This window comes from Heteronotia binoei, chromosome 21, assembly GCF_032191835.1.
Source record: "Heteronotia binoei isolate CCM8104 ecotype False Entrance Well chromosome 21, APGP_CSIRO_Hbin_v1, whole genome shotgun sequence".
NCBI lineage: Eukaryota > Metazoa > Chordata > Lepidosauria > Squamata > Gekkonidae > Heteronotia > Heteronotia binoei.
Genome location: NC_083243.1, coordinates 13,345,701 through 13,368,460, shown reverse-complemented (window position 1 = coordinate 13,368,460; position 22,760 = coordinate 13,345,701). Strand labels below are relative to the sequence as shown.

At 48.6% G+C, this 22,760-nt stretch overlaps 2 protein-coding genes across 2 annotated transcripts in view; one reads left to right on the top strand and one right to left on the bottom strand.

Moving 5' to 3' along the window:
- Positions 1-19,602, top strand: part of ARMH4 (armadillo like helical domain containing 4) — a 79,589-nt gene extending 59,987 nt beyond the window's left edge. The window contains 2 exon segments of the mRNA XM_060261277.1: positions 18,508-18,539; positions 19,399-19,602. Of these exon segments, the coding sequence (XP_060117260.1) occupies positions 18,508-18,539; positions 19,399-19,602 (236 nt within the window).
- A 30-nt stretch (positions 19,603-19,632) lies between these two features.
- Positions 19,633-22,760, bottom strand: part of LOC132588826 (TATA box-binding protein-like 2) — a 20,216-nt gene continuing 17,088 nt past the window's right edge. Inside the window, exon 7 of the mRNA XM_060261276.1 lies at positions 19,633-19,739. Coding sequence (XP_060117259.1) covers positions 19,633-19,739 — 107 coding nt within the window. The remainder of the gene's footprint in view (positions 19,740-22,760) is intronic.

Here is a 22,760-nt window from a genome sequence, read left to right as displayed (position 1 = left end):
TATATATTTGTGTTTGTCTGTGTTCTTTATAAAATTTATATCTCTGCTACCTAATCTTAAATAGGTACACACATGGCCCAACCCAAAATGGATCGACCCAACCTAACCCAAGGTCTCGTTTATGTCAGATTATGTCGAACTCATAAAAAAAGAGTTCGACACCCCTGTCCTATATCTTCTCCCCACACACACACACACACACACGCACACACAACAGACACACTGTGGGGTGGGTGGGGCTGAGAGACCACTCACAAGAGCTGCCCTTTCAACGACAGAGTCTCAGAGCAGCCTACAATCTCCTTTCCCTTCCTCCCCCACAACAGACACCCTGTGAGGTGGGTGGGGCTGAGGGGGCTCTCACAGCAGCTGCCCTTTCAAGGACAGAGTCTCAGAGCGGCCTACAATCTCCTTTCCCTTCCTCCCCCACAACAGACACCCTGTGAGGTGGGTGGGGCTGAGAGGGCTCTCACAGCAGCTGCCCTTTCAAGGACAGAGTCTCAGAGCGGCCTGCAATCTCCTTTCCCTTCCTCCCCCACAACAGACACCCTGTGAGGTGAGTGGGGCTGAGAAAGCTCTCACAGCAGCTGCCCTTCCAAGGACAGAGTCTCAGAGCGGCCTACAATCTCCTTTACCTTCCTCCCCCACAACAGACACCCTGTGAGGTAGATGAAGATATTGGATTTATATCCCGCCCTCCACTCCGAAGAGTCTCAGAGCGGCTCACAATCTCCTTTCCCTTCCTTCCCCACAACAGACACCCTGTGAGGTAGATGAAGATATTGGATTTCTATCCTGCCCTCCACTCCGAATAGTCTCAGAGCGGCTCACAATCTCCTTTACCTTCCTCCCCCACAACAGACACCCTGTGAAGTGGGTGGGGCTGGAGAGGACTCTCCCAGCAGCCGCCCTTTCAAGGCCAACCTCTGCCAAAGCTATGGCTGACCCAAGGTCCTTCCAGCAGCTGCATGTGAAGGAGTGGGGAATCAAACCCGGTTCTCCCAGATAAGAGTCCGCACACTTCACCACTACACCAGTGGGTTGCTATTCCCCATGGATACAAACATGGGAAGAGATATTTGGGGGGCAGCGTTTCCATTTATATCAAGGAGAACCTAGACTTACATAGGCTGAGGGACTTGGGAATGTTCAGTCTGAAGAGGAGACCGAGAGGGGACGGGATTCTTCAAGCCTTTGACGGGCTGTCGCTTAGAGGTGGGCAGGGAGTGCTCCCCGTTGGCAGCGGAGGAGAGGACTCTCAAGAATGGGTTTAAATGAAGGGCAGGAAGGTGGTACCTGAGTATTAGGAGAAACATTTTTTACAGAAAGAGCTGTCCAACAGTGGAGACTATCTAAGAAGGTGGTGAGTTCCCCCTTACTGGCAGTCTTTAAGCAGAGGCTGGAGAAACACTTGAAGAAGATGAAGATATTGGATTTATATCCCGCCCTTCACTCCGAAGAGTCTCAGAGCAGCTCACAATCTCCTTTACCTTCCTCCCCCACAACAGACACCCTGTGAGGTAGATGAAGATATTGGATTTATATCCCGCCCTCCACTCTGAAGAGTCTCAGAGCGGCTCGCAATCTCCTTTACCTTCCTCCCCCACAACAGACACCCTGCGAGGTAGATGAAGATATTGGATTTATATCCCGCCCTCCACTCCAAAGAGTCTCAGAGCGACTCACAATCTCCTTTACCTTCCTCCCCCACAACAGACACCCTGTGAGGTAAAAGAAGATATTGGATTTATATTCCGCCCTCCACTCTGAAGAGTCTCAGAGCGGCTCACAATCTCCTTTCCCTTCCTCCCCCACAACAGACACCCTGTGAGGTGGGTGGGGCTGGAGTGGGCTCTCACAGCAGCTGCCCTTTCAAGGACAACCTCTGCCAGAGCTATGGCTGACCCAAGGCCATGCTAGCAGGTGCAAGTGGAGGAATGGAGAATCAAACCCGGTTCTCCCAGATAAGAGTCCGCACACTTAACCACTACACCAAACTGGCTCTCCAAACTGCCAGAGCTGTGGTTGACAGGGATGCTCTAGGCAGTTTGGTGTAGCGGTTAAGTGTGCGGACTCTTATCTGGGAGAACCGGGTTTTATTCCCCACTTCTCCACTTGCAGCTGCTGGAACGGCCTTGGGTCAGCCAGAGCTTTCGTAGGAGTCGTTCTTGAAAGGGCACCTTCTGGGAAAGCTCTCTCAGCCCCATCCACCTCACAGGGTGTCTGTTGTAGGGGAGAAGAGAAATGAAATTGTAAGCCGCTCTGAGTTTCTGCGGTTCTTCTTCTAGGCCAGGGGTGTGAAACTCATTTATTATGAGGGCCGGATCTGACATAAATGAGACTTTGTTGGGCCGAGCCATGTCAGGCCGGGCTGTGTGTATATCTATTTAAGATTAGGTAGCAGAGATATAAACTTTATAAAGTATACAGACAAACACAATTAAATATATATATATATATATATATATATATATATTTAAAATAAAACATGCTTAAAAGATTAGCACTCGTTGGTCTTAAAGGTGCTTCCTTTGTATTTCTCCCATGGAATCCAGGGAATGGGGCAAAGGAAGCTCTGGCTCTTTCCTTCCATCCCCAGGGGATTGGGGTGGGGGAGAGCTTCAGCCAATAGAAGGAAGAGAGGCTTGGCTCAGTAGCTCTGCTGTGTGATTGAGAGAGCCTGGAAAAACAAGCTCTGCCTCTTCTCCCCCCCCACTTCCTCCCCAAGGGAGGAGCCTCAGCCAATGGAGAAAACAGAGGTTTTGCTCTGTAGCTCCTGTGCGATTGATCAAGTCTTGCAAAGCAAACTGTTATGCAGAAGGAAGCAGATGACTGCCAGTTGCCTGGGGTCCGAATAGAAGCCCCCTGGGGGCCTGCTTCAGCCCCCGGATTGCATGTTTGACACCCCTGCTCTAGGTTGATCCTGCATTGAGCAGGGGCTGAACTAGATGGCCTGGATGGCCCCTTCCAACTCAGTGATTCTATGACAAGCTAGAAATCATTTGGAAAATAAATTACCCCCCATGGAATCATTATGGAGATTCTGGGCCTTAAGGGATAATTAAAAGTGGAGGTACACTTTTGCCCTCTGATCAAAACCAGGCGTCAGATTGTGAGATGGCGTAGGAAACCGCACAATCCCGCTCCCCTTGTGGGACCTTCCCCCCGCAACGGAGTTTTGGTTGAGGAAAAAAAAGAAACAGAAGAAAGCCCACGAGAAAAGATATTTATGATTCTGTGTCACATTTAATTGGGCCTTAAATGGATTGGTGTTTAAGCATTCACCTATCCAGCGTTAGACGAACGAACGTTCAGCTCAATTAACCAAGCAGGGCATCCAGCATATACATCCACTCCTTAGCCACTTAACGGCGAAGAGCATCTATAACCCTAAAGCTGTCAAGGGCCCAGAATGCTTTTAGCGCATCCTGGGGATATAGATTTTGCTCACGGCGCCTTCCTGCTTCTGTTCGACTGAGGGAGGCAAATAGTCCCAAAGACTTAAACCGTGCCTTGGGCAGGTGGCTTCTTCTGTCAGGTAGAGCTTCTCCCAGGTGCTTTTTGGCGGCCTGCTAGCATCCCAGGGAGATACACAAAAAAGCCAGGAGCTTCAGACTGTAGTTGATCAGCTGAATATTAACCAAAGGCTCGACTAGAAGTGAAGGTCTAGTGTTGGCATTTTAAGGCTGCGATTTTCTTTCCAAAATGCTTCAGGGGCCTGATCCGGAAAGCCAACCCAACTTCTTCCAGGCTAAGCGGAGATCCAATCAACAAACCAAGGAGACCTGGGGTGATTATGTGGCTATAAAATACAAGGAAAGCCCCAGAGTAACAAAAGACTAGAATACTTTACAACACTTTAAAGCTTTAGACACAGGTAATTGAGAACAACATGTAAAATAACAAAGCTCACTTTTAACAAGGAAAATTCTACTAACAAGTAACACAACAAGCAGTGTAATACAGGGCAGTAATCAGTGCAAAAGCAGATAGATCCCCGTAGGCAGCCGTGTTGGTCTGAAGCAATAGAACAAAGCAGTAGTAGTAGTAGTAGTAGTAATAATAATAATAATACTTTTTATTTATATCCCGCCCTCCCCGCCAGGGCAGGCTCAGGGCGGCTCACAACATACGAGTATAAAATACAATAAAACCATACATAGTAAATTACAATTTCAATAATAAAATCATCATTAAACCATTAACAACTATATTAAAATTAACATTGTGGTGCTATAACTTAGGTCTTAAAATTCAGTGGCTAAAACATATCCAGCGAAACTTTCTTGGCTCGGTATTAGGTGAAGGCTAGTTTGAAGAGGTAGGTCTTACAGGCCCTGTGGAACTGATCTAAACATCACAAGGCCCGTACCTCCTCCGGGAGTTGATTCCACAGCAGTGGGGCTGCAATGGAGAAGGCTCGATCCCGGGTGGTCTTCAATCTGGCCTCCCTTGGCCCAGGGATATTCAGCTGGTTCTTTCCAGCTGACCTCAGTGCTCTCTGGGGTTCATATGGGGAAAGACGGTCCCTCAAGTAGGCAGGTCCTCGGCCATAAAGGGCTTTAAAGGTAATAACCAGCACTTTGTAACGGACTCGATACACCACCGGCAGCCAGTGCAGCCCGCGCAGCCCCGGCTGTATGTGCTCCCATCTCGGGAGCCCCAACAGCAGCCTAGCCGCCGTGTTCTGCACCAGCTGCAGTCGCCGAGTTCGGCACAAGGGCAGCCCCATGTAGAGAGCGTTACAGTAATCCAGTCTCGAGGTAACCGTAGCATGGATCACAGTAGACAAGTACACCTTTAAGACCAACTAAGTTTTATTCAGAATGTAAGCTTTCATATGCTCTTAAGCAGACTTCATCAGAAAGGTACATTAGGAAAGGCACAAACAGGTATAAGAGAAGGCCTGCATGGTTAACAAACGAAGTAATAGAAGCTGTAAAAGGTAAGGACTCCTTTAAGCGGTGGAAAGCTAGTCCAAGCGAGATTAATAAAAGGGGACTATGAGGAGCATATTGCAAAAAACATAAAGACCAACAATAAAAATTTCTTCAAATATATTAGAAGCAGGAAACCAGCCAGGGAGGCAGTGGGGCCCTTGGGTGACCAAGGGGTCAAAGGGTTACTGAAGGAGGATAGGGAAATGGCTGAGAAGCTGAATGCATTTTTTGCTTCCATCTTCACTATGGAAGATGAGAAGTGTTTGCCTGCTCCAGAACCACTTATATTGGAAGGGGTGTTGAAAGACCTGAGTCAGATTGAGGTGACAAGGTCCTACAATTGATAGACGAATTAAAAACTAATAAGTTACCAGGTCCGGATGGCATACATCCCAGAGTTCTGAAAGAACTCAAAGTTGAACTTGTGGATCTTCTGACAAAAATCTGTAATCTTTCATTGAAATCTGCCTCCGTTCCTGAGGACTGGAAGGTAGCAAATGTCACCCCCATCTTTAAAAAGGGTTCCAGAGGAGATCCGGGAAATTACAGGCCAGTCAGTCTGACTTCAATACCGGGAAAGTTGGTAGAAACCATTATCAAGGACAGAATGAGTAGGCACATTGATGAACACGAGTTATTGAGGAAGACTCAGCATGGGTTCTGTAAGGGAAGATCTTGCCTCACTAACCTGTTACATTTCTTTGAGGGGGTGAACAAACATGTGGACAAAGGAGACCCGATAGATACTGTTTACCTTGACTTCCAGAAAGCTTTTGATAAAGTTCCTCATCAAAGGCTCCTTAGTAAGCTCGAGAGTCATGGAGTAAAAGGACAGGTCCTCTTGTGGATCAAAAACTGGCTAATTAATAGGAAGCAGAGAGTGAGTGCAAATGGGCAGTCTTCGCAGTGGAGGATGGTAAGCAGTGGAGTGCCGCAGGGCTCGGTACTGGGTCCCATGCTCTTTAACTTGTTCATAAATGATTTGGAGTTGAGAGTAAGCAGTGAAGTGGCCAAGTTTGCAGATGACACTAAATTGTTCAGGGTGGTGAGAACCAGAGAGGATTGTGAGGCACTCCAAAGGGATCTGTTGAGGCTGGGTGAGTGGGCGTCAACATGGCAGATGAGGTTCAATGTGGCGAAGTGCAAAGTAATGCACATTGGCGCCAAAAATCCCAGTTGCAAATACAAGTTGATGGGTTGTGAACTGGCAGAGACTGACCAAGAGAGAGATCTTGGGGTCGTGGTAGATAACTCACTGAAAATGTCAAGACAGTGTGGGATTGCAATAAAAAAGGCCAACGCCATGCTGGGAATTATTAGGAAGGGAATTGAAAACAAATCAGCCAGTATCATAATGCCCCTGTATAAATCGATGGTGCGGTCTCATTTGTAATACTGTGTGCAATTCTGGTCACCGCACCTCAAAAAGGATATCATAGCATTGGAACAGGTGCCGAAAAGGGCAGCTGGAATGATTAAAGGTTTGGAACACTTTCCCTGTGAAGAAAGGTTAAAACACCTGGGGCTCTTTAGCTTGGAGAAATGTCGACTGCAGGGTGACATGATAGAGGTTTACAAGATTATGCATGGGATGGAAAAGGTAGAGAAAGAAGTACTTTTCTCCCTTTCTCACAATACAAAAACTCGTGGGCATTCAATGAAATTGCTGAGCAGTCGGGTTAGAACGGATAAAAGGAGGTACTTCTTCACCCAAAGGGTGATTAACATGTGGAATTCACTGCCACAGGAGGTGGTGGCGGCCACAAGCATAGCCAGCTTCAAGAGGGGGTTAGATAAAAATATGGAGCAGAGGTCCATCAGTGGCTGTTAGCCACAGAGTGTATATATATGTATATACATAATTTTTTTGGCTACTGTGTGACACAGAGTGTTGGACTGGATGGGCCATTGGCCTGATCCAACGTGGCTTCTCTTATGTTCTTATGACAAAATTGGAATGGAAGCAGCAATTCTTAGTATAAGTGGGCAGTGTAGAATCCTGGGAATGCTTGTCTTATTGCATATACCAACCCATCCTCCACTGTATTTTAATGACTTCCTTTTTTTCTAATGGCAGACTATAATAGATGTTATAATCTCTTGAGAAACCATGCCCTCTATTTAAACTAACAAAGCCAGAATGTTACCTAGATTTATGGCCCTTCGCACCTACAACAGCAGTCTGCTTTTTATCACCCTCCAGTGTTTTTTCAGCCCTGCTTTGTCCTAACGCTAACAAACGCCGATCCCTATTTGCGATTCTTTTAATCTGCTAAAAACATTCCTGTGATTCTACACTGCCCACTTATACTAAGAATTGCTGTTTCCATTCCCGTTTTGTCCGATGAAGTCTGCTTAAGAGCATACGAAAGCTTACATTCTGAATAAAACTTAGTTGGTCTTAAAGGTGCGCTTGTCTACTGCTTTGTTCTAGTACAAAAGCAGGGTTGCTCTTAACAAATACATAAATATCCAGCCGGTCCAAAAATGTGGCTCAGCCAACAGTATTCTTCTTGGGCCACTTCAGTCTTGACCACCTTAAAGAAGGAAAGCTGTACTGGTGATTGATAATATCTAGTTTCGGGTAGCTTTAGTCTTCACCTTGCCTAAATCCCAGAGCGATATCCCCGTTCCTGAAACTGCGACAAAACAAAGTCACAATTCTACCCTTACGTCTCCCTCCCCAAGAGACTGGCATCGTATACTCGCTACATTCCAAAAGGGGGGGGGGGGGAAGTACCGTATTTTTCGCTCCATAAGACGCACCTGAGCATAAGACGCACCTAGTTTTTAGAGCCGTTTGTGTGAATTTAGAGGCATTTGTGTGAATTTTTTGCAGTATTCACTCCTTAAGACGCACACACTTTTCCCTCCACTTTTTTGGGGGGGAAAAGTGAGGCTTATGGTGCAAAAAATACTGTATATTCTAGCTGTCGGGACAACTCTTTGTTATGAGCCGCTTCTTTTGTACGATTTACTGCCCTGTGTTACACTGCTTGTTGCATTACTTGTTAGTAGAATTACCCTTGTTAGAGTGGGCTTTGTTATTTTACATATTGTTCTCCATTACTGATGTCTAAAACTTTAAAGCGTTAGAACAAAAAAGGAGTCGATTGCACCTTGAAGAAGAAGAAGAAGAAGAAGAAGATATTGGATTTATATCCCGCCCTCCACTCCGAAGAGTTGTATTTTATGAGCGGAGACCTGTCGGTCACTTCCGGGTTCCTGTCCTGCATCTCGACCTGTGTTATTAGTGACAGGCTGCTTCGGCGTGCCGCTGCGCCGGCCCCCTGGGTCCCACAACGATGGGACCGATGCCACAGGGACGGGCTCGAAACACTCTATAACCCCTCAAAAGAACAGCAGTCTAGCTCACTTCCCCCGAGCCCTGCCACCATAAGCCTCAAGGGGGCTCATTTTGCAGCATCTCCTGGCGGGAGGGTGGCACCCGCATGGGACACATATCAAATGAAAGAGGGGGCGCAGGGCTATCAGAAACAGCCGGCGGAGGGAGTCGGGAGACCACCCCACTGGGGGATCCACACCCCGAAAGTGATGAAGGTGGCGCAGATAGAGCCAACAGAGCAAACAGGACAAAATAAATAGGCTGCATTATGCAGCACAGTCTCACTGGAATCTGACTGGCTTCTCAGCGTGGAACCCGTTCTCTCTAGTCTTCTCACTTTGAAAAAAGTAAAAAAAGAGTTTTATTTAACTTTATTTCCCCCTTTCCCTCTCTATAAATAATCTTGGTGTTTCCGGCGGTGATATTTGGGGGATTTTTGGGGACATCACAGGAAGTGCTGTGAAGTCACTTCCTGTTTCCGGCAGTGGCATTTGGGGAAAATGATGTCATTTTGGGGAAATGATGTCACAGGAAGTGATGTCACTTCCTGCTTCCGGCAGGTGGCGCGGGGGGATGATGTCACAGGAAGTGATGTCACTTCCTGTTTCCGGCGGTGGCATGCCATCACCGGAAGTGACGTCACTTCCTGTTTCCGGTGGCGCACGCGCGCTTTGCGCGCACACACCCCTACCTCCCCCCCCCCAAAGGTGTCCCTGGCTGGCCTTCAGACATTATGGCCACCCTACTTCATAGTTTCCCCCCTCCCCTTTGTTTGCGCACCCCAAACCTTTCAGCCTGGAAGACTTACCGCATGGTACTTTTTCTGCTTTGGGTGGTGAGTGTTCCCTTCTTTTGAAAGAAAGATTGAGTGAAAGGAAGAGAAGGTTTCTTGAGAGCAGGGGAAATCAAAACTTCTGCAGAAGCTCTTGCTTTTCAGTAAACACATAAATCATATCTTTTGCTCTGGGAGCCAAGAAGAAGGAGCATCTATTAGGAGAAGATAGCAGTATAAATATTGCCGTTGATTCCAGTAACGGCATAATTGCTTCCAACCTCTGGCAGCTGTTCTTTACCAAAAAACCCCCCAAAAGACTTTGAAAGCGGTATTCATTAGCAAAGGGAGATCAATACAGCGAGACTTGCAGGAGAGTCTTCTTGGCTTTGATTTTTGATAAATCAAAACCAGAGCCCCGTCTGAACTCAGAAGCGTACGGAGGGGCCTCTGAGGAGCCGTTTTCTATTAACCTATCCGTAATTTAGAAGCGCTGGAAAAATTTGGCTGTCAGCTTTGACTCGAAGGGGCGGTTTATCAAACCGCAGTGATTCATTTTCTCTCCCCCCCCCCCTTTAATTCAGTTCATCCAAGCCTTAACCTGTTTTCCGGGCTAGTCTGCACTGCCAAATGGCTCCTCACAATTGTGTCCACGGCTGCAGGGAGAGAAACTAGGGTGAGCTGCACTGGATAGACTTGCCAGCCGTTTCGATACGGTGGCAGTTTCCTGAAATGGCAGCCGAATAATTGTTGCCAGAGTTGGAAATGTGCGGCTCGTTTCCCGTTAACTTTTCTCTGTGTCGCTGTGTGTGTGTGGTCAGACGGCTACATCTGTGATCTCGTGGTAAAGCTGCAGTGCTGCAGTCCAAGCTTAGTTCACGACCCGAGTTAGATCCTGGCAGAAGCTGGGTTCAAGTGGCCGGCTTAAGGTTGACTTGGCCTTCCATCCTTCCAAGGTCGGTAAAACGAGTCCCCAGCTCGCTGGGGGGAAAGCGTAGATGACTGGGGAAGGCAATGGCAAACCACCCCCTAAAAAGTCTGCCGTGAAAATGTTGTGATGCGATGTCTCCTCAGAGTCGAAAACACAGGGGACTACCTTTATCTTTACTAGCAGAATTTAACAGAATTTAACCCTGTTGGCCAGCTTGGAGAAGGCATTTGTATTTTTAAATCACTTCTCGAAGCCAAGCCATCCGGTGGCTTGGAGAATGCATTTAAAGTTAAAGTTGCTTTCTTTCCACCTCTCCCTTCTTTCCCCCATCTGTGTGATTTCTTTCCACCTTCCTCCCTCCCTCCCTCCCTTCCTTCCCTCCCTCCCTCCCTCCTTCCTGTCTTGCGGCTCTTGAACATCTGACGTTTATTCTTTGTGACTCTTACGTTAAGCAAGTTTGGCAAACCCCTGCTCTAGGCCACCGTAACCCACAATGGAGGCCAGGGTGGGGGGACCTGACAGCCCTTCAACAGAGGGTGGGGTGGACTTACTGTCAGCAGGGGAGGCCTTCTCTGGCCTTTCAGCCACATCGCTGGCGACATCACTTCTGGTACTTCCCAGGAAGTGATGTCGTCCTGCTGCTGCCGACATGCTGAGGTTCTGGTATTTGGCCAAAAACTCAGTAGCAGAGGTCATTTTTAGGCTTAGTGTTTTTGCCCAAATACCAGGATGTTGCTGTTTTTCCAGCGGCATGCTGTTATCACTTCTGGTGTGTGTCAGATGGGCCTCCGTATCAGGCCAGTGGCCCATCTAGTAGCATCTTTAGAGGGTTTAGGGCAGAGATTTTTCAAAGCTCTTGGATTTTCTTTTTTATCTCATCCTTTTCTCCTAGGGTAACCAATAGACCGCTCCCCCCCCCCCAGCACCAGGCCTCCCCCCCACAGCTGCTGATCAGGTGGCCGGTGAGGGATTTGCCAGGAGAAAGAGGAAAACTCAGGTCACGATGCCAGCGCTGCACAGGAAGTGACATCACACCAGCGACATCTGGGCAGCACTCTAGTATTTGGGGGAAAGTTCCAATGGCCCATCCATTCCAGCACTCTATGTCACACAGTGGCCAAAAAACCCCAGGTGCCATCAGGAGATCCATCAGTGGGGCCAGGACACTAGAAGCCCTCCCACTGTGCCCCCCCAAGCACCAAGAATACAGAGCATCATTGCCCAGACATAAGCACATAAGAGAAGCCATGTTGGATCAGGCCAATGGCCCATCCAGTCCAACACTCTGTGTCACACAGTGGCCAAAAAAACCCAGGTGCCATCAGGAGATCCATCAGTGGGGCCAGGACACTAGAAGTCCTCCCACTGTGCCCCCCCCCCCCAAGCACCAAGAATACAGAGCATCACTGCCCCAGACATAAGAACATAAGAGAAGCCCTGTTGGATCAGGCCAGTGGCCCATCCAGTCCAACACTCTGTGTCACACAGTGGCCAAATAAACCAGGTGCCATCAGGAGATCCCTCAGTGGGGCCAGGACACTAGAAGTCCTCCCACTGTGCCCCCCCAAGCACCAAGAATACAGAGCATCACTGCCCCAGACATAAGAACATAAGAGAAGCCCTGTTGGATCAGGCCAGTGGCCCATCCAGTCCAACACTCTGTGTCACACATAAGAACATAAGAGAAGCCATGTTGGATCAGGCCAATGGCCCATCCAGTCCAACACTCTGTGTCACACATAAGAACATAAGAGAAGCCATGTTGGATCAGGCCAATGGCCCATCCAGTCCAACACTCTGTGTCACACATAAGAACATAAGAGAAGCCATGTTGGATCAGGCCAATGGCCCATCCAGTCCAACACTCTGTGTCACACATAAGAACATAAGAGAAGCCCTGTTGGATCAGGCCAGTGGCCCATCCAGTCCAACACTCTGTGTCACACATAAGAACATAAGAGAAGCCATGTTGGATCAGGCCAAAGGCCCATCCAGTCCAACACTCTGTGTCACACATAAGAACATAAGAGAAGCCATGTTGGATCAGGCCAATGGCCCATCCAGTCCAACACTCTGTGTCACACATAAGAACATAAGAGAAGCCATGTTGGATCAGGCCAGTGGCCCATCTAGTCCAACACTCTGTGTCACACATAAGAACATAAGAGAAGCCATGTTGGATCAGGCCAATGGCCCATCCAGTCCAACACTCTGTGTCACACAGTGGCCAGAAAACCCAGGTGTCATTAGGAGGTCCATCAGTGGGGTCAGGACATTAGAAGCCTCCCACTGTTGCCCCTCCCTAGCACCAAGAATGCAGAGCATCACTTGCCCCAGACAAAGAGTTCCAACCATATGCTTTGGCTAATAGCCACTGATGGACCTCTGCTCCATATGCTTATCCAATCCCCTCTTGAAGCTGTCTATGCTTGTAGCCGCCACCACCTCCTGTGGCAGTGAATTCCTGGGAACCCTGTCTCTTTCCCATACCCCTTAGGAAAAGCAACTTCTCCTTAACGCATTTGTATAAAGTCAGGTCTGAGTCATTATCCTCCATCGCTCCTTTTAATGAATTCCTGCAGCTGTAGTTACAGCAAACGGGTGGGAAGTGGCTCATTAGCGCCTTTCCTTGTTTACAAAACACCCCTGGTTCTCTTACATTCTTTTAGCAGGGAGGAGTGGCGTAAGGATTAAGCTTGCCAATCTCCAGGTGCCAGCAGGGGTCCTCCCACTTTCCCAGGCTCCTTCCCGCTCCCAGTCAGCGGGGGGGAGGGGGGGAAGACTCCAAGCAAAGGGCAGGGTATAAATCCAACTCTCCCTCCTCCTCTGAAGAGGCAGAGATTCCTGAAATAAAAGCAGGGGTGGCTAATTATAGGGATGAGTTTTCCGTAATGTGTAGTATCCGTACAGGTGTGTGTGTGTGAATAGAGGAGTGTGCGAAAAGCTATGAATTCACATCAGATCTTTGAATAACTTGCTGCCATCTGCAAATTCAGCTACCCTGTTACTCCCCTCTGGCTGCAAATAAGCCAAGGGACTTGGTGAAGAGGAGGTGAAGGTGGGGGGACTTGGTTGCTCTCTTTAGTGGCTGTCACTCAGAGAAAGGCAGGGAGCCGCTCCTGTTGACAGCGGAGCATAGAGTTGTTGGGGCTCAGTGGAAGAGCCTCTGCTTGGCATGCAGAAGGTCCCAGGTTCAATCTCCGGCATCTCCAGTTAAAAGGACCAGGCAGTAGGTAATGGGAAAGACCTCAGCCTCAGACCCTGGAGAGCCACAAAGTGGGGCTGTAGCTCAGTCACAGAGCATTTGCTTTGCATGCAGAAGGTCCCAGGTTCAATCCCCGGCATCTCCAGTTAAAAGGACCAGGCAGTAGGTAATGGGAAAGACCTCAGCCTCAGACCCTGGAGAGCCACAAAGTGGGGCTGTAGCTCAGTCACAGAGCATTTGCTTTGCATGCAGAAGGTCCCAGGTTCAATCCCCGGCATCTCCAGTTAAAAGGACCAGGCAGTAGGTAATGGGAAAGACCTCAGCCTCAGACCCTGGAGAGCCACGAAGTGGGGCTGTAGCTCAGTCACAGAGCATTTGCTTTGCATGCAGAAGGTCCCAGGTTCAATCCCCGGCATCTCCAGTTAAAAGGACCAGGCAGTAGGTAATGGGAAAGACCTCAGCCTCAGACCCTGGAGAGCCACAAAGTGGGGCTGTAGCTCAGTCACAGAGCATTTGCTTTGCGTGCAGAAGGTCCCAGGTTCAATCCCCGGCATCTCCAGTTAAAAGGACCAGGCAGTAGGTAATGGGAAAGACCTCAGCCTCAGACCCTGGAGAGCCACGAAGTGGGGCTGTAGCTCAGTCACAGAGCATTTGCTTTGCATGCAGAAGGTCCCAGGTTCAATCCCCGGCATCTCCAGTTAAAGGGACCAGGCAGTAGGTGATGGGAAAGACCTCAGCCTCAGACGCTGGAGAGCCACGAAGTGGGGCTGTAGCTCAGTCACAGAGCATTTGCTTTGCATGCAGAAGGTCCCAGGTTCAGTCCCCGGCATCTCCACTTAAAAGGGCCAGGCAGTAGGTGATGGGAAAGACCTCCGCCTCAGACCCTGGAGAGCCACAAAGTGGGGCTGTAGCTCAGTCACAGAGCATTTGCTTTGCATGCAGAAGGTCCCAGGTTCAATCCCCGGCATCTCCAGTTAAAAGGACCAGGCAGTAGAAAGACCTCCGCCTCAGACCCTGGAGAGCCGCTGCTGATCTGAGTAGACAAGACTAACTTTGATGGACCAGAGGTCTGATTCAGTATAAGGTAGCTTCATCCCTGACTCCGTTAGCCCAGGCAAGCCCTATCTTGAAAGCTGAGCAGAGTCAACTGGTGGAGTTAAGAGAGACTTCCTTGAAATACCCAGTTGAGTGGGCAGGGGCCAGCTCTATTCAACCACTTCTCTGAATATCCTCCAGGCCCCCAGTAGGGGTCAGTCACTATAAGTCGGCATGACTTCAAGGTACACCCCTCCCTCTAAAATGTTAAAAAAACCCCCAATATCTGTCTGTCTATCTGTCTAGTGCAGATTTATGTGTAGGACTTGCAATTATGGGTTTTAATCAGCGGTGTCAAACATGAAGTTCAGAGGCTGAATTAGCCCCCTGGAGGGCTCCTATCAGGCCCCCAAACATCTGGCTGTCGTCTGCTTTCTTCTCCCTATCTTGCTTCCTTCCGCATAACAGCTTGCTTTGCAAGGCTTGCTCAAACACACAGGAGCTGCAGAGCAAAACCTCTGTTTTCTCCATTGGCTGAGGCTCCTCCCTTGGGGAAGAAGGGGGGGAGGCAGAGCTTGTTTTTCCGGGCTCTCTCAATCGCACAGCACAGCTACTGAGCCAAGCCTCTCTTTCTTCTATTGGCTGAGGCTCCTCCCCCTCCTGGTCCCCTGGGGAAGGAAGGAAAGAGCCTGAGCTTCCTTTGTCCAGTTCCCTGGATCCCATGAGAGAGATACAAAGAAAGCACCTTTAAGACTATATTGAATGTTATCAAAGATTTCAGGTTTTCACGGCTGGTAACATCATTAGGGTTTGTAGAAGATTTCGGGATCAAGTGCCGTGTTCTACTGGAGAAAGTTTTCCTTCCAGACGTTTCGTTCTCAGCTGCGGAGAACATCCTCAGTGGCGTTGCAGCCGGAGCAGGCGCTCAGACCTTCTTGGCTGCTGTGCCACTGAGGATGTTCTCCGCAGCTGAGAACGAAACGTCTGGAAGGAAAACTTTCTCCAGTAGAACACGGCACTTGATCCCGAAAGATTCTACAAACCCTATATTGAATGTTAATGTTTTCAGCATGTTTTATTTCAATTTTTTTTTTAAAAAAATCTTTAATTGTGTTTGTCTGTGTCCTTTATAAAGTTTATATCTCTGCTACCTAATCTTAAATAGGTTCACACCTGGCCTAGGCCGACATGGCTTGGCCCAACCTGACATGACCCGGCCCGACAAGGTCTGACCCGGCCCTCATTAGAAGAAGAAGAAGAAGATATTGGATTTATATCCCGCCCTCCACTCCGAAGAGTCTCAGAGCGGCTCACAATCTCCTTTACCTCCCTCCCCCCACAACAGACACCCTGTGAGGTAGATGAAGATATTGGATTTATATCCCGCCCTCCACTCCGAAGAGTCTCAGAGCGGCTCACAATCTCCTTTACCTCCCTCCCCCCACAACAGACACCCTGTGAGGTAGATGAAGATATTGGATTTATATCCCGCCCTCCACTCCGAAGAGTCTCAGAGCGGCTCACAATCTCCTTTCCCTTCCTCCCCCACAACAGACACCCTGTGAGGTGGGTGGGACTGAGAGGGCTCTCGCAGCAGCTGCCCTTCCAAGGACGACAACTACGAGAGCTATGGCTGACCCAAGGCCATTCTAGCAGGTGCAAGTGGAGGAGTGGGGGAATCAAACCCGGTTCTCCCAGATAAGAGTCTGCACACTTAACCACTACACCAAACTGGTGTAAAAAGGAGTTCGACACCCCTGCTCTAGGCTTATCTTGGATCGAGCAGGCAGCTGGACTAGGGGGCCTCTACGGCCGTTCCGGCTCCGTGATTCTAGAATTTATTCAGCTCCGCTCCCCATGCAGAGATGCAAACCTCCAGATACTTGGCACCTAATCCGTTCTCCCTCCTTCTGCTATAAATAGATTTGAGTCCTTGCTGTTCCTGACAGCTCCGGACACCCACCTTTGGAAAGGCACTGTGATTTGACAGGGATGGTTAAAAGTATGGAGAAGGTGCCTGCTCTTTCTCCTGGACTCGGCTATTCTTTTTTTTTTTTTTAAAATGGTCATTAGTGTTCCTCTGGCTGCTGCCGTTGGAACCTGCCTGCCCTTCTGCCTCGCGCTGCTTCCGAACAGAAAGACCAGACGAGCGATTCAGAGCCAAAATATGCATTCGAATGCGGCTGCTGCAAAATTAGCCTTTGCAAATGATGGGCACGGTGAGGGGGGTCGTTGGCTATGGGAAAAGGGACAGATGTGATTATCCAATCCCCTCTTGAAGCTGGCTATGCTCGTGGCCGCCGCCACCTCCTGTGGCAGTGAATCCCACACGTTCATCACCCTTTGAGTGAAGAAGGGCTTCCTTTTATCCGTTTTCATCTGACTGCTCAGCAATTTCATGGAATGCCCACGAGTTCTTGTCTTGTGAGAAAGGGAGAAAAGTACTTCTTTCTCTACTTTCTCCATCCCATGCATCATCTTGTCAACCTCTCTCATGTCACCCCACAGTCGACGTTTCTCCAAGCTAAAGAGCCCCAAGCGTTTTAACCTTTCTTCATAGGGAAAGTGTTCCAGCCCTTTAATCATTCTAGTCGCCCTTTTCTGCACTTTTTCCAATACTCTTTTCCAAAGCAGAAACTCCTTTGCATATTAGGCCACCCCTCTTCCCCCCCGCTGTAGCCAATCCTCCTGGAGCTTACAGTAGGACCTGTAAGAAGAGCCCTGTAAACTCCTGGAGGATTGGCTACATTGGGAGGGGGCGTGGCCTAATATGCAAAGGAATCCCTGCTACAAAAAAAGCCCTGGGGATGTCGCCGTTCAGGGACTTCTGTCATCACTCCGGAGTGGTTAATTTAGCAATTAGCGATACGAAGAGTTGACAGAGCACCAGGCGGAGGGGGGAATTAGCCTTCTCTAGATTTCTCAAGCGAACAGGGAGGGAATGCACAAAAGGCCTCTGGGGAAGCTGCTTGACAGAAGCTCAGATTATAGCAGGGATGTCGAACTCCTTTGTTATGAGGGCCGGATCTGACAAACGAGACCCGCCCAGAGCCTCAGATACCCACAGATCGATTCTACATTATAGCTTATGGGAATTGATTTCCATAGGGTGTCATGGAGTGCTCAACAGACGTTTCCCTCCCCTCCCCCGCTTTCCGATAACCCTAAAGTGAGGGGGGAGGGAAGGGCCTCCAAACTAGGGGATTTCCTTGCATCCCCTGTGGATTGGCAACCCAGAAGGTGTGAGGAGAGGCTGCCAGCCTGGCCAGTGGTTCTTGCACGGCCATTCTCCAGCAGAGGTTAAATCTCAGCACATTTGAGGATCTTCACCCAAAGGGTGATTAACACATGGAATTCACTGCTGCAGGAGGTGGCGGCGGCTACAAGCATAGCCAGCTTCAAGAGAGGATTGAATCAACATCTGGAGCAGAGGTCCATCAGTGGCTGTTAGCCACAGGGTATTGACGGAACTCTCTTTCTGGGGCAGTGATGCTCTGTGTTCTTGGTGCTTGAGGGGGGCAACAGTGGGAGGGCCTCTAGTGTCCTGGCCCCACTGATGGACCTCCTGATGGCACCTGGGTTTTTTGGCCACTGTGTGTTCAGTTTTGGGCACCACATCTTAAGAAGGATATAGAACGGGTCCAGAGGAGGGTGACGAAGATGGTGAGGGGTCTGGAGACCAGGTCCTATGAGGAAAGGTTGAAGGAGCTGGGCATGTTTAGCTTGGAGAGGAGATGGCTGAGAGGTGATAGGATCACCATCTTCAAGTCCTTGAAGGGCTGTCATAGAGAGGAGGGTGTGGAATTGTTTTCTGTGGCCCCGGAAGGTAGGACCAGAACCAATGGGTTGAAATTAAATCAAAAGAGTTTCCGGCTCAACATTAGGAAGAACTTCCTGACTGTTAGAGCGGTTCCTCAGGGGAACAGGCTTCCTCGGGAGGTGGTGGGCTCTCCTTCCTTGGAGGTTTTGAAACAGAGGCTAGATGGCCATCTGACAGCAATGAAGATCCTGTGAATTTAGGGGGAGGTATTTGTGAGATTCCTGTATTGTGTAGGGGGTTGGACTGGATGACCCTAGAGGTCCCTTCCAACTCTATGATTCCAGGGCCATTGGCCTGATCCAACATGGCTTCTCTTATGTTCTTTACACTAAATTCCCTCTTGCCTTCTCACCACCTGGAAGTTGGCGATCCTGCTTACTGTCTACTCGTTGGGTATTATTTTGTGTGTTTCCAGCCTTAAGACTGCAATTAACATTTTCCTTGTTGCTTTTTTCTAGTGAGAAACTGGATGAAGAAGCTGAAAGACAAGGTAAGGGCCTCGCCAGGGACTTTGTTTGGAAAGCTGGCGATGTTTTAACTACTTTCAGAAATCCTGAGTTCTGGAATGAGGAAGCATGAAAGCTTCTGGCCAAGCCAGAAGACTTCTTTTGGGCGAATAATGAATGTCCCGTCGAGTGTTCCCTCTCAGCTGAGTTGGCGTGAGCTAGCGCACAGATTTTTAGCCTCCACCTCACACATTTTTGTCTTAGCTCAGGAAGGAGGACCCCCAGAGCACACTCATTGATGCAGGAGCTCACAGCTTTAATGCCAGTAGCTCACAACTTTAATGCCAGTGGCTTGCAGAGTAGTTTGTTTTGCTCACAAGACTCTGCAGCTTAGAGGGAACATTGCCATCCCTTATATAAGGAGTTATGGAGGGGGAAGGCTGCATGGTAAACCCTGATTTCATCAGATCTTGGAAGCTAAACAGGGTTAGATCATGGTTAGTACTTGGATGGGAGAGGACCTCCAAGGAAGATGGCAGAGGAAGGCAATGACCAACCACCTGTGTTTCTCGCTTGCCTTGAAAGCCACTTGCTGGGGTCACCATGAATCAGCTGTTACTTGATCGCACTTCACACACACACGACACAAGATAGATGTCCGTCTCTTGTCTGCAGCAGCAGGAAAGAGCCAGAGTCCTGGAGCACCTTAAAGACTTAACAAAAGGGGGAGGGGTTTTCTGTATCTGCAGAAATGAGCAGTGACTCACATTGGTGAGGTTGTGGGGATGATGCTTTGGTTCCAGGGCAAAGCGCTCTGGTGGAATGTAGCTTCAAACCGTAAAGTTTTGCCCAAATAACAGAGTGTCGCCCCAGACATCACCACCGTTCCTATGTCACTTCCAGGTGACATATGTTCCCTGTACCTGGGCTTTCTCATGTTCCCTGAACCTGGACTTTCTGTTTGCAACAGTCTCCGCCTCCTTCAGCAGCCATGTTGTGTTTGGCTCCTCCTTCCTCAGCGGCCATTTTGTGGTTGCGCCGCCCAACCCTGTGTCCGAATTCCGGAAGTGTCCACAGGCTCAAAAAGGTTGGGGCCTCCTGGCTTAGTGGATTGTGGGCAAAATCTGTCCCAGCCCTTCAGAGGGTGTTGAGCTGCAGATTTTCCGACTCTCCCCCCTGCAAGGAAACCGTGAGGCGGCTGGAGCTCCTCTTTTTTAGCACCTCATTATGGCTTTTCAGTTTGTCTGAGAGGAGGGAGGAGAGCGAGGAGACAGCAGAAGGCTCTCTCGTGAGTCCCTAATGCGGCTGTTTGTAAAGACAGGAATAGAAACTCATTTCTTCCAAATCCTGAATTTCGCAGGGGAGAAGGTGATGTAAATATAGAGTGTGGGGGGAAAATAGAAGCTGAAAAGGCCGCACGAGGCTCTGAAGCAAATTAATTTAGGCAACAACTGCAGAATATATTTATGTGTTGTTGAAGCAACATCGTTATGTGCAAAAAAAGGCCTATCGAAATGCAGGATATAAATCCACATTTATAGTTTATAAATACCATTTAATCAATAATATTATGCTATGAATGGTGTGACTTACGGTCTTCAAAACTATTGGTATGCAACGATTGGTTGTGGATCACGCAACAACTTCTCCATTTATTTATTTACTTTCTAGCCTTCCTTTGGCCAGTTTGGTGTAGTGGTGAAGTGCACAGACTGGGAGAACTGGGTTTGATTCCCCACTCCTCCACTTGCACCTGCTGGAATGGCCTTGGGTCAGCCATAGCTATTGCAGAGGTTGTCCTTGAAAGGGCAGCTGCGGTGCGAGCCCTCTCAGCCCCACCCACCTCACAGGGTGCCTGTTGTGAGGGAGGAAGATAAAGGAGATTGTAAGCTGCTCTGAGACACTGATTCAGAGAGAAGGGTGGGATATAAATCTGCAATTCTTCTTCCTCCTCCTCCTCCTCCTTCTGGGGACTCAAAAGTTTCTTACATAGTTCTCTGCTCCTCTGTTTTATCCTCACAACCATCCTGTGAGGTAGGTTAGACTGGGAGTGTGTTACTGGGCCAGGGTCACCCAGCAAGCTTCCATGACAGAGTGGGGATTTGAACCTGGGTCTCCGACGGATACTGTCCATCTACCCCCCACTAAAAGTGTGGGGTAGTTCTCATGGCCCTTTCTTACACGCCGAGGGAAAGACTAATTGCCGCTTTGGGGTCCGGAAGCAATTTTTCTACATGCCAATTTGGCAAGGGATATTGGGTGGGTTTTTTTTTTTGCTGTTGTCATCTTCTGGGAATGGAGCAGAGGTAATTTTTTTTGGGGGGGGGGGAGGAATATGCGAATTTCCTGCATTGTGCAGGGGGTTGGACTAGATGACCTTGGAGGTCCCTTCCAGTTCTATGGTTCTTTGAAATGACCTCGGGTTGCCAATCCCCAGGTGGGAAACAATGAGTCTACTTCAATCCTTATATATAATTTATCCCATATACAACTTTAAACCAGTGTATACAAATATCAACATCCATTTCCCATTTCTTCCCTCCAGCAAAATTTACAAATCACTACAAACAGCAATTAGTTCCAGTCCTTCCTCCAATATACAAAGTTCATAATGCAGTCCATAACGTCTTGTGAAATTCTTTCAAATGGAGGGGCCAGGAAATCCTTACAGCCTTCGTAAGACGTCTCCTCTAGATTTCAAGGCATTTCAATACTGGTCTTCTTCAGTTAATCAGGCTGTTAAAATGGAACTATTTGTTGTTGTTGTTCAGTCGCACAGTGGAGTCCGACTCTTTGCGACGCCATGGACCAAGTCACGCCAGGCCCTCCTGTCTTCCACCGTCCTCCGAAGTCTGCTCAAATTCGTGTTTGTTACCTCAATAACGCTGTCCAGCCATCTCATCTTTTGCCGCCCCCTTCTTCTTTTGCCTTCTGTCTTTCCCAGCATCAGGGTCTTCTCCAGTGAGGGCTCCCTTCTCATTGGGTGGCCAAAGTATTTGAGCTTCAGCTTCAGCATCTGACCTTCAGGGAACAGTCTAGGTTAATTTCCCTTAGGACTGATGGATTTGATCTTCTTGCATTCCAAGGAATGGAGCTATAAGACACCACAATTTAAGAAAATTAACCATACACATTGCCCACTCTATACCTCTACATACACATGCTTCAAAAACTACTCACCCCAATTTCAATAATTGGAAATTGATGTTGATATTTGTATACAGTGGTTTAAAGTTCGTATGTACACACACACATATTGAACACTGTGTGACACAGAGTGTTGGACTGGATGGGCCATTGGCCTGATCCAACACGGCTTCTCTTAGGTTCTTATGTGACACAGAGTGTTGGACTGGATGGGCCATTGGCCTGATCCAACATGGCTTCTCTTATGTTCTTAAAGTTGCATATAAGAGGAATTATATATAAGGATTGAAGTATACTCATTGTTTTCCAGAGGTATTCAATCTGCTTTGACTTTACACTGAAATCTCTTCTCCTGTGGAATCCCCAGGTGGGGGCAGTGGGATCCCCCGGTTTGGAGACCTCCCCCCCTCCTCAGGGTCATCAGAAAGCGAGGGGGAGTACTCGATTATTCCCCATGAACACCGATTCTCATAGGGTATAATAGAGAATTGATCCGTGGGTATCTGGGGCTCTGGAGAGGCTGCTTTTTGAGATAGAGGCACCAAATTTTCAGCATAGCATCCAGTGCCTCTCCCAAAATCCACTCCAGGTTTCAGAATATTGGACCAGAGGGTCCAGAAAAACTGATGAAAATGTCTCCCCTTTTTGGGTTGGGAGGCTGAGCCTGTTTTTCTATATAGTCCCCCAGTGCAGGCTAGCTTCAGCTTAAATAGTGAGGGGTATTTAAAATGAGATTTGTCCTAGCGATCAGCTCCTTGAAGGCATAAGTCAGGAAATGTGTCCTCTTTTTTTTTCGCTTTTCAAATATGGTCACCCTGCCCTCCAAAGCAGCCGTTTTCTCCGGGGGAACAGGTCTCTGCAGTCTGGAGATCCGTTGGAATTCCAGGAGATCTCCAGGCCCCACCTGGAAGTTGGCAATTGTGGCAATAGCACCAATGGGGATGTCACACAGCAGGGGCCTAACAGGGCCTTCTACTGGCTGCCACCACTCTGGTAAGGGTCTGTACAGAAGGCCCAGAGCTCCCAACCACCCTTGTCTTCCTTATTAAGAAATACCTCTTAACTGTGACCAAGGAGACGTGAGAACCCAGGCAGTATAACTAGTAAACCCAGGCAGT